General features: G+C 47.8%; 1 protein-coding gene across 1 annotated transcript in view; it reads right to left on the reverse strand.

The window, feature by feature from the left end:
- kif20ba (kinesin family member 20Ba) overlaps positions 1–15,384 on the reverse strand; it is a 127,514-nt gene that overhangs the window by 12,473 nt on the left and 99,657 nt on the right. Inside the window, exons 23-27 of the mRNA XM_072436357.1 lie at positions 12,138–12,262; positions 11,546–11,701; positions 4,879–5,373; positions 1,285–1,509; positions 125–231 (exon numbers count right to left, since the gene is read on the reverse strand). Coding sequence (XP_072292458.1) covers positions 125–231; positions 1,285–1,509; positions 4,879–5,373; positions 11,546–11,701; positions 12,138–12,262 — 1,108 coding nt within the window. The remainder of the gene's footprint in view (positions 1–124; positions 232–1,284; positions 1,510–4,878; positions 5,374–11,545; positions 11,702–12,137; positions 12,263–15,384) is intronic.

Here is a 15,384-nt window from a genome sequence, read left to right on the forward strand (position 1 = left end):
TCCATACCTCCTTTAAATGACACACACACAAGAATGACATGATGTCCAAGTCATTTATGTTTCCATGATGTGTTTTGTTATTCACTGGTTTCTAGCATCACAGTGATAAGATGGAGGCTCTGACTTTACCTGACTGATCACAGACGTCCTGGTCTCAGACGTCCTGGTCTCCCTTCTACCTCTGGATTTGGGGACGAGTGCTTCACCTTCAGGACTCACGCTGCTCTTAATCTATCAATAAGAACAAATGGAGCGTGTAAAAAACAAACATGGCCAAACGAGAGTGACGTTTAGACCTGGACCGCGCAGTAACACGATGCACTGCCCCTGCTGGCTGAGTGGAGCATTTGTCAGTGCTATGGTCCTTGTACAACACGCAGCACAGGACAGATCCCTGTGGTACACCAACAACTGATGGATTCAAGTTAAGATATGATGGAAAATAGGCTTTACTAGTTTGTCCTCAATATTTTGTTTGTTCTTTATTTCACAATAACCTGGTTCTTCTGAGTTCTACGTAATATCAATCTAAACAGGTATCCTCAAATAAACCCAGGGCTTCCTTTTTCTTTCTCTTTTTCGGAGCAAAATAGACAAACTAAACATCCAAAGAAACATATTTATGGCACATTAAATTTAAGTCCCATTCGGTCCAAAGTCTGCTAAATTTGTCCATTGTTGAAGCAAATGTTATTTTTCCCATTTGTCTGACGTCTGTTCCCATGTCTCCAGTCCTCCAGACCATGTCTGGGCCTAATTCTTCCTTCAATTCGTCCTTCAGTTCGGGCCTAATAAAGATACTTTTATTAGGCCCGAACTGAAGGACGAGAATGGTCCCGGCTCAGTCGTGCCAATGGGAGCCCGGCGGCAAAAAAGTTGCAGTAAAAATATGACGCTCACTCCAAAAAATAGTTCATGTGAGAACATGTAAAAAATCATATTATGACCCCGCCCTAAATCATACAGGAAGTCAGCCATATTGGATCAAACACAGCGTGCACCTCGTCATACTTTCGGCATCTCCTCCTACAGTTTTCATTAAAAACACTTCAAATTTGGCCAAAAGACACAAAACCCATGAGCAAAGAAATGGTATGAATTTGAAGCCTTCGGGTGTGGTCATCGAGAATTTTAAACAAAATCCCTTTTTTCCCTCTTTTTCGTTTCATAAATGGAAAATGTTAGTAGAGAGTTTGTTAAGAAAAATCAAAGAGGGATGGGCCACAATATGACAAAGTCATGTGACTAGTTGAAGTCCTTATAGGCCACCATAAACTGTTTTGCCCTCTTGAGGCATCGGACGGTTTGCCAGAAAAAGGCCTCGTTCTTCAGCTTGACTAAATCCTCGACTTCTGGCGTCCACCACCGGGTTTGGGGGTTGCCGCCGCGACAGGTATCTGAGACCTTGCGACCACAGCTCTGAGCAGCCACATTGAGAATAGAGGGTGAGAACATGGACCACTCGGACTCAAGATCCTCAGCCTCCCCCGGGATGGGGAAGAAGGTCTCCTGGATGTGTTAGTTGAAGATCCTGCTGACAGAGGGCTCAAGACGTTCCAAACAGACCCTCATGACACGATTGGGCCTGCCAAGTCTGTCTGGCTTCCACCAGGTGGCGATCAGTGGAAAGTTCTCTTGTTGTTGTGTCATCGGCCAAAGGTTAATAGACACGACATCAAAAACGATCATTGACCTCCGGCCTAAGGTGTCACGACACTGATGGGCCTTGAACATTGTGTTTGTTATGGACAAACCGTGACTAGCACAGAAGTCCATTAACTGGACCCACTTGGGTTCAGGTCAGGGAGGCTGTTCTTCCCGATCACTCCTCTCCAGGTGTCCCTGTCGTTGTCCACGTGGGTGTTGAAGTTTTGAAAAGAGACTTCTTGAAGTTATTCGACGTGCTGATAAAGTGGAAATCCAAACATTCATAAGTCGACCTCTTCCAAACATCGACAGGAAGAGAAACAAGTTTAGCTGCTTCAGCTGAACACATGGCTGTCCAAAGAGTGTGCACCTAGAAGACTGCACTACATTGAGAACTTCTATCTATTCTGGAAATGAGAGGGGCCCCCACCTATGCAGAGGTGGAGTGAGGGTGCAGAGGAGGAATGAGGGTGCAGAGGTGGCGTGAGGGTGCAGAGGTGGAGTGAGGGTGCAGAGGAGGAATGAGGGTGCAGAGGTGGAGTGAGGGTGCAGAGGTGGAGTGAGGGTGCAGAGGTGGAGTGAGGGTGCAGAGGAGTGAGGGTGCAGAGGTGGAGTGAGGGTGCAGAGGAATGAGGGTGCAGAGGTGGAGTGAGGGTGCAGAGGTGGAGTGAGGGTGCAGAGGTGGAGTGAAGGTGCAGAGGTGGAGTGAGGGTGCAGAGGTGGAGTGAGGGTGCAGAGGTGGAGTGAGGGTGCAGAGGTGGAGTGAAGGTGCAGAGGTGGAGTGAAGGTGCAGAGGTGGAGTGAGGGTGCAGAGGTGGAGTGAGGGTGCAGAGGTGGAGTGAGGGTGCTGACAGAGAACCTGCTCCACGCTCTGAGGCATTGGACTGGGCCTGGACAGGGTCCTGAGCAGATAGTTAGAGAAGAGAGGAATGAGAGAAGAATTCCTGCTCCATCAGCCAGAGACCGAGCCAATGTTTCAACATCAACAGCACCACAACCTCAGCCTCCACCAAAGGATTCATCAGCAGCCGCTCCACCACCACCAGAAAAGGATTCAGCTCCAGCTGCTCCGCATTCACCTCCACCGCCTCCAGCAAAGGAACAATCTTCAAAGGCCTTGTACCCATCTGTGACAAGCCCAACAACACCCCTGTCATCGCCCCTGTCATCGCCCCTGCCTTTAGGCCAGCCCTGGGTTCCCCCTGCAACATCTACTCCCACTAAAGATTCATCACTCTCCTTCTCATCTCCACCCTCACCCAGGGGCCTTCCCATCCATTTTGAAAGTCTGATCAAATCAGGCCTTAAGATGGCTCCACTCACGCCCATAATAGCAAGATCAAGGGTTATGTCAACACTTATCAACTCTTCCCCGCACATGCTGCCTTCTACACCAACAAAGGCCCCACAACCCATCCCCCCTCGTCTTTCACCTGGTACCTGGTATTTTTCACATGGATTTGGAGAGACTTATCCATGAGTTTGTCTCATGTAGATTAGACTACTGTAACGGCCTCCTGCTGGTGCCAGAGTCAGGACTAAACATGGACCGGCCTCCTGCTGGTGCCAGAGTCAGGACTAAACGTGGACCGGCCTCCTGCTGGTGCCAGAGTCAGGACTAAACATGGACCGGCCTCCTGCTGGTGCCAGAGTCAGGACTAAACATGGACCGGCCTCCTGCTGGTGCCAGAGTCAGGACTAAACATGGACCGGCCTCCTGCTGGTGCCAGAGTCAGGACTAAACATGGACCGGCCTCCTGCTGGTGCTAGAGTCAGGACTAAACATGGACCGGCCTCCTGCTGGTGCCAGAGTCAGGACTAAACATGGACCGGCCTCCTGCTGGTGCCAGAGTCAGGACTAAACATGGACCGGCCTCCTGCTGGTGCCAGAGTCAGGACTAAACATGGACCGGCCTCCTGCTGGTGCCAGAGTCAGGACTAAACATGGACCGGCCTCCTGCTGGTGCCAGAGTCAGGACTAAACATGGAGAATCTGTGTTTCAGTTTTATGCAGCTAAAATCTGGAACATTCTTCTTGAAGATGTGAGACATGTTCTGCTCTGACAATGTTCAAATCTAAGATAAAAACAGTTTTTTTCTTTGCACTCTTCTCTTTTATGTCTTGAATTGTTTTGTGATTTCATTAGTTTAGACAATCAGTTGGATTGATTTAAAAAGGAGTTGGACTCCGAAAACACGTTACCCTTTGTGGCTAGGTGTTTTTTATTTAGTTAATTTTATTGTATTTCTGTTTCTGTAATTTCTTTGTGATTTGAATGCATTTTTCCTGCTGTGAAGCACTTTGAATTGACCTCCAGGAGAACATTAGAATCCCCGGTTGGTGCACTGTCCAGTACCCGCTCAAGGACTCAAAGAAGACTGGGTACTGCACCATTGTTTGGCCCGTAGGCCACACACCAGTGGAGGACGACTACGAGCCCAAAGTGTGCGTGGAGGTGACGCCGACTATATCTAGTCGGTAACGCTCGAGGGTCAATTCAAGGACCTCTTCTGTTCAACCTCTACAATCTGATGTTAGGTCAGTTAATACTCATATAGCAAACAGCAGACAACCTCCGAACATCGCCATGGTGACAGGAATGCGAGACGCAAGTTTGTACTATGGTGCCACTGGAGATTTATGACCTCTCAGCATACAGAGCAGAGCCTTCACTCTTACAATAAGCTTTTCCAACAACTGAGTGCTTTTGGATTCAAATCACTTCACAGTCATTTTCTCTCCCAAGAAAAAAGCTGAAATGCTAAAAAGACTTTGCGGTTTTAGTAAACAATCATCTGATTGCAGATTAGGAACTTGCTTTGGTGATTCAGTGTTCAGTGCAACATAGAACAATGAATAAATCTGATAGTTATATTCTCCCCCCCTTTTGATGCAAAGTCGTGAGAGTCTTTATCTGGGCTGAGGGGACCCCATTTCTCTGGCAGGGAGCGACTGCGGTTCTCTGCCTCACGTTTGCTAGCCATGTTAGCCTCATTAGCTGTTTTACAATCTGACCGCGGACCATCAGCTTTCTTTGGTTTGTGAAACTGTTTCTGAGACCCACAACGTATAGAATTCCAATCAATAGTGAGACTCTTGTTTTTCGAGATCTGGATTGTTACATCCCTAATTATGATCACGGAATTATTATCTGGTTTGATATTTGTCCTATTTTCAATTTCAGCTAAAATGGATCTAACCAGCGAAATGGTCCTCTGTGTGACACTGACCTCTGCTGGTGACTGCTGCGGGGGGCTCTTCTGCGGGGGGCTCTTATGCCGGGTGCTCTGCTGCCGGGGGCTCTGCTGCCGGGGGCTCTTATGCCGGGTGCTCTGCGGCCGGGGGCTCTTATGCCGGGTGCTCTGCTGCCGGGTGCTCTGCTGCCGGGGGCTCTGCTGCCGGGGGCTCTGCTGCCGGGGGCTCTGCTGCCGGGGGCTCTGCTGCCGGGGGCTCTGCTGCCGGGGGCTCTGCTGCCGGGTGCTCTGCTGCGCGGGGCTCTGCTGCCGGGTGCTCTGCTGCGCGGGGCTCTGCTGCCGGGGGCTATGCTGCGCGGGGCTCTGCTGCCGGGTGCTCTGCTGCAGTTCCTGGATGAGTTTGTCCTTCTGAGCCTGACTGGAGAGTAGCTTCTGGAGCTGGACTTCCAGAGCAGACACCAGTGTGTCCCTCTCCCTCCTCCACTGCTCCATGCTCTCCTCCTTCTGGGCCAGCTGTGAGGACAGACACTCCTGAGAGGGAAACAACAAGGCTTATGAGGATCCGTTTACTTCTTTCTTTATTGGGAAATTATATATAAGAAGGATATTTACCCAGAAAATATAAAAAGCGTATAATAATAACATAGAAAATAACTTTGTCTCTGTAAGTCCCTGTGATGGTTAAATGTGTATTTTTCGGGCCTTTCAAGTGTTCGTCGTTGTCCCGCGCTGTCTTTGGGCAGAAAATCAGTCTTTTGCTTACATCGACGTGAAGAAAACTCAGCTGAGAAACCCATGGAAACAAAAGTTACCACTGTAACTACGGTTCTATGAATCCTGGATGACCGCCAGAGGCGGTGCATAAAGCACTGGATGACGAATACCAGCAGGGTCCCGAGGAATAGACAAAACCATAGCTCAATGGGACGCAGAAGAGTGTTGCCGGAGAACCTCTTCCAGCGGTTGTGGAGAAACCACATTCACCCTGTAAAATCGTGCAAAAGTATTGGGGGATGTCCAAGAGGCACAGATCACGTCCAAGGACACCCCGTTCATAGCGGCCCATGAAGTTGAGAGCCCCTTTGTGGAGTGGCACCTCGCCCCGGAAGGCAACAGTGGCCCCTGTCGAGCAGAGGCTTCCGTGATGACATCAACAATCCAGCGCGCGAGACACTGTTTGGACAGAGCCTGGCCCTTACGCGAGCCGGCGTAACAAACAGGCTCTCAGATTTATCAATGCTGTAGCACGCACATACGTCTTAAGCGCACGGACAGGACACTGCTGTTCAGAAGCCGATCCCGCACCAAAACGTGCCAGTTAGGGCCTGTGCCCCGCCGACAAAATCACCTTTGGAACGAAATCCATATTCGGCCAAAGGGAAACCCCAGAGTTGTCGGGGTGCCAACGAAAACCCCCGAGTCTGCCACGGACAAAGCCTGGAGCTCAGGCTCCAGGCCATCACCAGAAGGAATGCCGTCTTCATTGAAAGCCATTTAAGGTCAATCTGCGAAAGAGGCTCAAATGGAAGGAATCGCAACGCATCCAGCACCAGGGACAGGTCCCATGCCGGGACCACAGAACGGGCAGGTGGACGCAAACGCCGGGCACCCTTTAGAAAAAGGGAAATAACTGTTACGGCCAACCGAGAAACCATCCCACTCCACAACAAGAGATTGCAGCAATGTATACCTTCAGGGTAGATGGAGAGCGCCCCTGGCCAAGTAGCTCCTGCAGGAAAGCGAGCACCGTTGACACAGCACAATGCCCGCTTTTGCGACACCAGGCGTCAAACAGTTTCCACTTGCAGGAATACAGAAGACGGGTAGACTGAGCACGAGCATTGCTTATCGTGTTGGTAAATGGTCACATTTTTATATAGCGCTTTTCTACCTTCAAGGCACTCAAAGCGCTTTACATCAAGGAACCAGTCACCCATTCACACACCAGATGTACGCAGACACTGGGGGCAAGTTGGGTTAAGTGTCTTGCCCAGGGACACAACAGCAGTATTCACATGAGGAAGCTGCGATCACACCGCCAACCTGCGGGGCAGTGGATCTGATCGCTCTGACCAAGCAGGGAGTCGAACCACCGACCTTTGGATCAGAAGACGAGCACTCTACCACTGATCTACTTCCGCCCGTGTTCCCAATTTCCCCGGCGTACCTCGAGAAGGTCAGGCCGGGCTCTGCAGAGGCCTTACCCAGAGCTTCAGGCGCTCGGGATTGGGGTGCAGAATCTGACCCCCTAGTTGAGAGGAGATCCCACCTGGGGGGAGATGTCTCGCTGCGCCGCAGCAGAGCCTGCGCAGCAGAGGAAACCATGTCCTCTCCGGCAAAAACGGGGCCACTAGCAGGAGACTGTGGCCATCCTGAAGGACCCTGAGAATCGTCTGATGAATCAGGGGGAATGGGGGAAATGCATAGAGCATAGTCCTGGGCCAGACGTGAGCCAGTGCGTCCTGACCCAGTGGGCTGGCCCTGTCCGCCAGCAAGAACAACCGAGACTGGCAAGGCGCGGGGTAGCCCAAGTCAGGACCCGTTGTGCAATCCTGAACAGGGTCACCGACCCAGTGCCGCCCTGGTGATTTATGTGAAAAACCACACTGGTTGTCGGACCGTACCATGACATGACGGCAGCACAGGTGTGGCAAGAAATTACGTAGCGTTAGCTCGACAGTCAAGAACTCCAGCACATTGATGTGAAGCCTGCTCTGCCTCTGGGACCATGACCCTTGCACCATCCATGCCTGCCATGTCGCACCCCAGCCTAGGAGGGAGGCGTCGGTGTACACAACCTCCCGTCTGGAAGGAAGAGGCCCCAGCAGAACACCCTGCGTCATAAAGGCCTCTTTCTGCCACCTGCATAGAGGCACCCGGCATTGGGGAGATACTGGTAGCCGCTGCCGCCTGTGATCCTGACGTGTGGGGTCCAGGTGTAGGCCGTTGAGCCACATCTGAAGGGGCACAAAGACAGGAGCCCCAGAGGAACCAACGTTGTCAGCTTGCCCAAGAGGCTTAGGAACATGACGTAGGGAAGAGAATTCCCCTGTCGAAAGTCCCGCAACATTCCCAAAATATTGTCCACCCGCTTGGGCGAAGGGCGTGCAGTCGCTGTATGGGAGTCGAGGACCATGCCTGAGGAAAGAAGCTACCTTAACCTCCTCTGGGGGCCCCTCGACCCCCGGCGGTCTTGTGGGGGCGACGGCCGGGTTGTGAGGAACGGGACGCACTGGACGGACGAAACCCAAACCTTGGGGTCTGTTGCAAGTCAGAGCCATGAACGGGGGAGTGATGGGGCGGTGTTGCGTACCTCCGTGAAGAAACGGGAGGGGCAGCCTGAGCTGGTCGATGAGACCCCCGCCTATGAAGCCCCCCGTGTACGGCAAGCCTGGGGCGTGCGCTCTAGAGCCTCCAGGAAGAACTGGAACACCCCTCAAGGTCTTCCTACTGGCCTATGAGAGCGGAGACTGTGCCAGCCATACTTGGTGGCGAGCTTGTACTAATGTTGAGAGGAGACGCCCTAGTTCCCTTGACATGAAGGCGAAAGCCTGCAAGGAGGCGTCAACCAGCCCATGTGTTGGTTGGTCCACCGGCACCGTCTCAAGGGAAACCGACAGGCCTAGCATCAAATGAGACAAAGAGTTCCCAATGCGACCCAAACGAGCTTCCATGTCATACGCCTTACACAGAAGGCCGTCTGTAACACAGTTCTGTGGTCGTGGACAACGGGCATTAGTCCATAAGGTCTCCTCTGGACGGACGATGAGGGAGGCAATAGCCGGCCGGCTCCACTGCCGGCATATGTCCCAGGCCAAGCTTCTGAGGGTCCTGCATCAGTCCCAAGACCCTGCAATCTGAAGTAGGCCTTGAAAATGCCTTTGGGTCTGTCAAGCGGGAAAGTGCGGTCCGTAAAGCCGCTGTGACAGTGTCATCACTGTCGGCCTGAGAGCCGGCAGAGGCCAGTGAGCCAGATTCTGAAACTCTGGAGCTCAGAAGGTCCGACTCCAGCTGAAACTGAGTGTCTGAAGCAGCCACAGATATGACGTCATCATATACTGAGGCTGTGCCATGCCCCTCCTGCCGTTGTGCCACCACACGACTGGCATCAGTCTGGAGAGTCTGGATAACTGCCCGCATTTGGGCCAGTTCAGATGTCAGCGTGCTCACTTGCGCCGCTAACTTCCCGGGGCCCTTCTTTTTCTTAAATGGGGGGCCGCCTTGAGTAGCCGTGGACGGCCGCTTGTGGCCCCCAGTCTGGCCAGCCGGTAATTGACTCGGAGGCGCCACAAACAACCAGTCTGAAGCTTCCTCGAATGCCGCCAAGCGCGCACAGACCGCAGCATAACTGAACAGTTGGAGCAAGCATCATCGGAGAGTGCTTCCTGAAGATGATCCACTCCAAGACAAGCAGGGCAGAGATCATGCCCATCGCCAGGCTGCAGCGGCGCCAGGCAGGACCGGCAGCACAGGGACTCCAGCATGATATGACCGGAGCCAAACAGAGTCGGGTCGAGTGGAACGCCACTAGCGACTCTAGAATACAAAACCTCTACCCCGGTAAGAGGGGCGCAGCGGGGTCAGGTCGAGCAGGGAACGCCACCGATGGTGTGTAACCGGCTGAAAACAAAGCAGTTCTGAACTAATGACCCGAACACGGCTATAGTTAGAACTGAAAGCCCAGAGGCTGTATCCGTAAACCCAAACAAACGGAGCACGGATAAACACAAAACCGGGTACGATTGTACGGTTCAAATTCAACAAAAATCTACCGAGCGCACGGCTACAGCGAAATGCATGAAAGGGATAACACTTACCAGTCGTAGACAACAACGTAAATATACCTCCTCATTGCAACAGGTCCGACAGGAGGACGAGCGAACTCACAGCACCGACTGTACCAGTCACAGGGCTAACAGGGCTAACAGGGCTAACAGGGCTAACAGGACTAACAGGACTAACAGGGCAAACAGGGCAAACAGGGATAACAGGGCTAACAGGGCTAACAGGGCTAACAGGGCTAACAGGGCTAACAGGGCAAACAGGGCAAACAGGGCTAACAGGGCTAACAGGGCTAACAGGGCTAACAAGGCTAACAGGGCTAACAGGGCTTACAGGGCAACAGGGCTAACAGGGCTAACAGGGCTAACAGGGCTTACAGGGCAACAGGGCTAACAGGGCTAACAGGGCTAACAGGGCAAACAGGGCTAACAGGGCTAACAGGGCTAACAGGGCTAACAGGGCTAACAGGGCTAACAGGACTAACAGGGCTAACAGGGCAAACAGGGCTAACAAGGCTAACAGGGCTAACAGGGCTTACAGGGCAACAGGGCTAACAGGGCTTACAGGGCTAACAGGGCAAACAGGGCAAACAGGGCTAACAGGGCTAACAGGGCTAACAGGGCTAACAGGGCTAACAGGGCTAACAGGGCTAACAGGGCTACGAACCAAACTTTGTGGGAAACAGCAATATATTAGCCGAACAACAAGCACATATACAACCTGCATGCGAGAAGGTGAAAAGGGGCGGAGCTCCCGGTGTCACGTGACTATATAGCCTCACGTGAGCCACCGGGGGTCAAAGGTGACTTGTTTGTTATTAATTCTCGACCTGTGTGTGAGCAAGGATGATCATCCAGTGCTTTATGCACCGCCTCTGGCGTCAGGAGGGATGAAATAGAACCCTGTCTATGTTCTGACAATATAGTTTAACAAGGGACCTCCAGGGGGAGCTCTATCACCAGAAATCGCCAAAATATAATATAACATAAGATTCAAGAATGTATCTTGCCTTTTTAATGTCATTAACACTGCTTTTTTGCATGCTGTGGTTTGAGTGGGTCTAACGCTCACAGCTCTGCTCTCAGCTGAGCCCTGAGCGGAGGGCTCCTCCTCTCTAAAGCAGAGTCCCTCCTCTCTGAAGCAGAGTCCCTCCTCTCTGAAGCAGAGTCCCTCCTCTCTGAAGCAGAGTCCCTCCTCTCTGAAGCAGAGTCCCTCCTCTCTAAAGCAGAGTCCCTCCTCTCTGAAGCAGAGTCCCTCCTCTCTGAAGCAGAGTCCCTCCTCTCTGAAGCAGAGTCCCTCCTCTCTGAAGCAGAGTCCCTCCTCTCTAAAGCAGAGTCCCTCCTCTCTAAAGCAGAGTCCCTCCTCTCTGAAGCAGAGTCCCTCCTCTCTGAAGCAGAGTCCCTCCTCTCTGAAGCAGAGTCCCTCCTCTCTAAAGCAGAGTCCCTCCTCTCTAAAGCAGAGTCCCTCCTCTCTGAAGCAGAGTCCCTCCTCTCTGAAGCAGAGTCCCTCCTCTCTGAAGCAGAGTCCCTCCTCTCTGAAGCAGAGTCCCTCCTCTCTAAAGCAGAGTCCCTCCTCTCTGAAGCAGAGTCCCTCCTCTCTGAAGCAGAGTCCCTCCTCTCTGAAGCAGAGTCCCTCCTCTCTGAAGCAGAGTCCCTCCTCTCTAAAGCAGAGTCCCTCCTCTCTAAAGCAGAGTCCCTCCTCTCTGAAGCAGAGTCCCTCCTCTCTGAAGCAGAGTCCCTCCTCTCTGAAGCAGAGTCCCTCCTCTCTAAAGCAGAGTCCCTCCTCTCTAAAGCAGAGTCCCTCCTCTCTGAAGCAGAGTCCCTCCTCTCTGAAGCAGAGTCCCTCCTCTCTAAAGCAGAGTCCCTCCTCTCTGAAGCAGAGTCTCTCTGAAGCCTTCCTGAGGTGCAGTGCTCAGCCTCACCACTTGGCTGTGCTGTTGCTGGTATTTCTCCCTGTCCTCCGCAAACCTCCTCATGTCCTGGTTCCTTTGCTCCTCTGCCTCTTTGGCCTGTCCGATCAGAGACAGCTTCTCCTCCATCCAGGCCTTACGCTCAGCTCGCTGTTTGTCCAAGCACGTCTGCACAAACAGTGACATTTGTTAAGAGATAACTCTAGTTTAGAGTCAACATATTAAAGTAAGTAAAGTGACGAAATAGATCTTTAAGTATTTATAAAGTGCATAGTTAGGGCTGCAAATAAGATTTTTTCTCATTTACATTGAGATTTCACTCATTGGTTGAAATATTCTAGATAGAGAATATTTATGAATTAAGTGATTGATGTAAATCTAAAACATTTGTTTGCATGGGATTAAGAGTCTGTACTGTTCTGAAATAATTATGTTCATCAAAATGCAACTAGGATTATGTTTCGTTTTATTAAGAAATGAAAAAGAACGATTGTGTTCATACACTTAGTTACTATTTACTAGAATCATTACTTGAATTACCACCAAGTTAGCAACTAATTTGTTACTGAAAAAAACAAATCAAATAAATATGCAGAAATAATACCTTTAAGCTTTCCTGTGCCTGGGCAGCCTCCTCTTTGGCCCCTCGGAGCTCGTTTGAAGGGCCCTCGGTCTGATGGTCACTAGTGCTGTCTTTTTTCAGCATAAGATTGTTCAGTTTATCCACCTCTGTGAAAGAAAAAGAAGAACAAATGAAACTGACTGTGTAAAGGACAATTTATAACTCACAAAAGCACAATGAAGCTAGAGAGAGATCGAAAACAAGCACCAGAGCCAGTATTTTATTGTACCACGTCAGCGTGCACACTATTCACATGGACATATTTGTGGCTGTAGGAACCCCACCACTGACAAGTGTTTAGGGAATGTCTGGCTGTTCATAAATATTGGAAATGAATACTGTGCAAATTCCTGTCAAAATTAAAGCAGAACTGGAGCCCCCAGGTGTATGAAAAAACCGACCCAAAACCAACAATACAGGACAAGCAACGCTACAGGGCCGTGGCATAGAGGGCAAACAGTCTGACAAGCTAACAAGGCTAGCATAGCTAACAAAACGGGTTAGGGTTAGAAACGCCCACGACGCGCTCGGCGCCAAAAACACAGAAATTGTGCTTCTGAACACCCTGAATGTATGTTTTACAGGATTAAAGTTTACAGTCTGTTCTGTCAGAATAAAAGACTGGATTAAAGTTTACAGTCTGTTCTGTCAGAATAAAAGACTGGATTAAAGTTTACAGTCTGTTCTGTCAGAATAAAAGACTGGATTAAAGTTTACAGTCTGTTCTGTCAGAATAAAAGACTGGATTAAAGTTTACAGTCTGTTCTGTCAGAATAAAAGACTGGATTAAAGTTTACAGTCTGTTCTTTCAGAATAAAAGACTGGATTAAAGTTTACAGTCTGTTCTGTCAGAATAAAAGACTGGATTAAAGTTTACAGTCTGTTCTGTCAGAATAAAAGACTGGATTAAAGTTTACAGTCTGTTCTGTCAGAATAAAAGACTGGATTAAAGTTTACAGTCTGTTCTTTCAGAATAAAAGACTGGATTAAAGTTTACAGTCTGTTCTGTCAGAATAAAAGACTGGATTAAAGTTTACAGTCTGTTCTGTCAGAATAAAAGACTGGATTAAAGTTTACAGTCTGTTCTTTCAGAATAAAAGACTGGATTAAAGTTTACAGTCTGTTCTGTCAGAATAAAAGACTGGATTAAAGTTTACAGTCTGTTCTTTCAGAATAAAAGACTGGATTAAAGTTTACAGTCTGTTCTGTCAGAATAAAAGACTGGATTAAAGTTTACAGTCTGTTCTGTCAGAATAAAAGACTGGATTAAAGTTTACAGTCTGTTCTGTCAGAATAAAAGACTGGATTAAAGTTTACAGTCTGTTCTGTCAGAATAAAAGACTGGATTAAAGTTTACAGTCTGTTCTTTCAGAATAAAAGACTGGATTAAAGTTTACAGTCTGTTCTTTCAGAATAAAAGACTGGATTAAAGTTTACAGTCTGTTCTGTCAGAATAAAAGACTGGATTAAAGTTTACAGTCTGTTCTGTCAGAATAAAAGACTGGATTCAAGTTTACAGTCTGTTCTGTCAGAATAAAAGACTGGATTAAAGTTTACAGTCTGTTCTGTCAGAATAAAAGACTGGATTAAAGTTTACAGTCTGTTCTGTCAGAATAAAAGACTGGATTAAAGTTTACAGTCTGTTCTGTCAGAATAAAAGACTGGATTAAAGTTTACAGTCTGTTCTGTCAGAATAAAAGACTGGATTAAAGTTTACAGTCTGTTCTTTCAGAATAAAAGACTGGATTAAAGTTTACAGTCTGTTCTGTCAGAATAAAAGACTGGATTAAAGTTTACAGTCTGTTCTTTCAGAATAAAAGACTGGATTAAAGTTTACAGTCTGTTCTTTCAGAATAAAAGACTGGATTAAAGTTTACAGTCTGTTCTGTCAGAATAAAAGACTGGATTAAAGTTTACAGTCTGTTCTTTCAGAATAAAAGACTGGATTAAAGTTTACAGTCTGTTCTTTCAGAATAAAAGACTGGATTAAAGTTTACAGTCTGTTCTTTCAGAATAAAAGACTGGATTAAAGTTTACAGTCTGTTCTTTCAGAATAAAAGACTGGATTAAAGTTTACAGTCTGTTCTGTCAGAATAAAAGACTGGATTAAAGTTTACAGTCTGTTCTTTCAGAATAAAAGACTGGATTAAAGTTTACAGTCTGTTCTGTCAGAATAAAAGACTGGATTAAAGTTTACAGTCTGTTCTTTCAGAATAAAAGACTGGATTAAAGTTTACAGTCTGTTCTTTCAGAATAAAAGACTGGATTAAAGTTTACAGTCTGTTCTTTCAGAATAAAAGACTGGATTAAAGTTTACAGTCTGTTCTGTCAGAATAAAAGACTGGATTAAAGTTTACAGTCTGTTCTGTCAGAATAAAAGACTGGATTAAAGTTTACAGTCTGTTCTTTCAGAATAAAAGACTGGATTAAAGTTTACAGTCTGTTCTGTCAGAATAAAAGACTGGATTAAAGTTTACAGTCTGTTCTTTCAGAATAAAAGACTGGATTAAAGTTTACAGTCTGTTCTGTCAGAATAAAAGACTGGATTAAAGTTTACAGTCTGTTCTGTCAGAATAAAAGACTGGATTAAAGTTTACAGTCTGTTCTTTCAGAATAAAAGACTGGATTAAAGTTTACAGTCTGTTCTGTCAGAATAAAAGACTGGATTAAAGTTTACAGTCTGTTCTGTCAGAATAAAAGACTGGATTAAAGTTTACAGTCTGTTCTGTCAGAATAAAAGACTGGATTAAAGTTTACAGTCTGTTCTGTCAGAATAAAAGACTGGATTAAAGTTTACAGTCTGTTCTTTCAGAATAAAAGACTGGATTAAAGTTTACAGTCTGTTCTTTCAGAATAAAAGACTGGATTAAAGTTTACAGTCTGTTCTGTCAGAATAAAAGACTGGATTAAAGTTTACAGTCTGTTCTGTCAGAATAAAAGACTGGATTAAAGTTTACAGTCTGTTCTGTCAGAATAAAAGACTGGATTAAAGTTTACAGTCTGTTCTTTCAGAATAAAAGACTGGATTAAAGTTTACAGTCTGTTCTGTCAGAATAAAAGACTGGATTAAAGTTTACAGTCTGTTCTTTCAGAATAAAAGACTGGATTAAAGTTTACAGTCTGTTCTTTCAGAATAAAAGACTGGATTAAAGTTTACAGTCTGTTCTGTCAGAATAAAAGACTGGATTAAAGTTTACAGTCTGTTCTGTCAGAATAAAAGACTGGATTA

This window comes from Eucyclogobius newberryi, unplaced genomic scaffold (assembly GCF_026437365.1).
Source record: "Eucyclogobius newberryi isolate DKJ021-1_F unplaced genomic scaffold, fEucNew1.0.hap1 SCAF_8, whole genome shotgun sequence".
Lineage (NCBI taxonomy): Eukaryota > Metazoa > Chordata > Actinopteri > Gobiiformes > Gobiidae > Eucyclogobius > Eucyclogobius newberryi.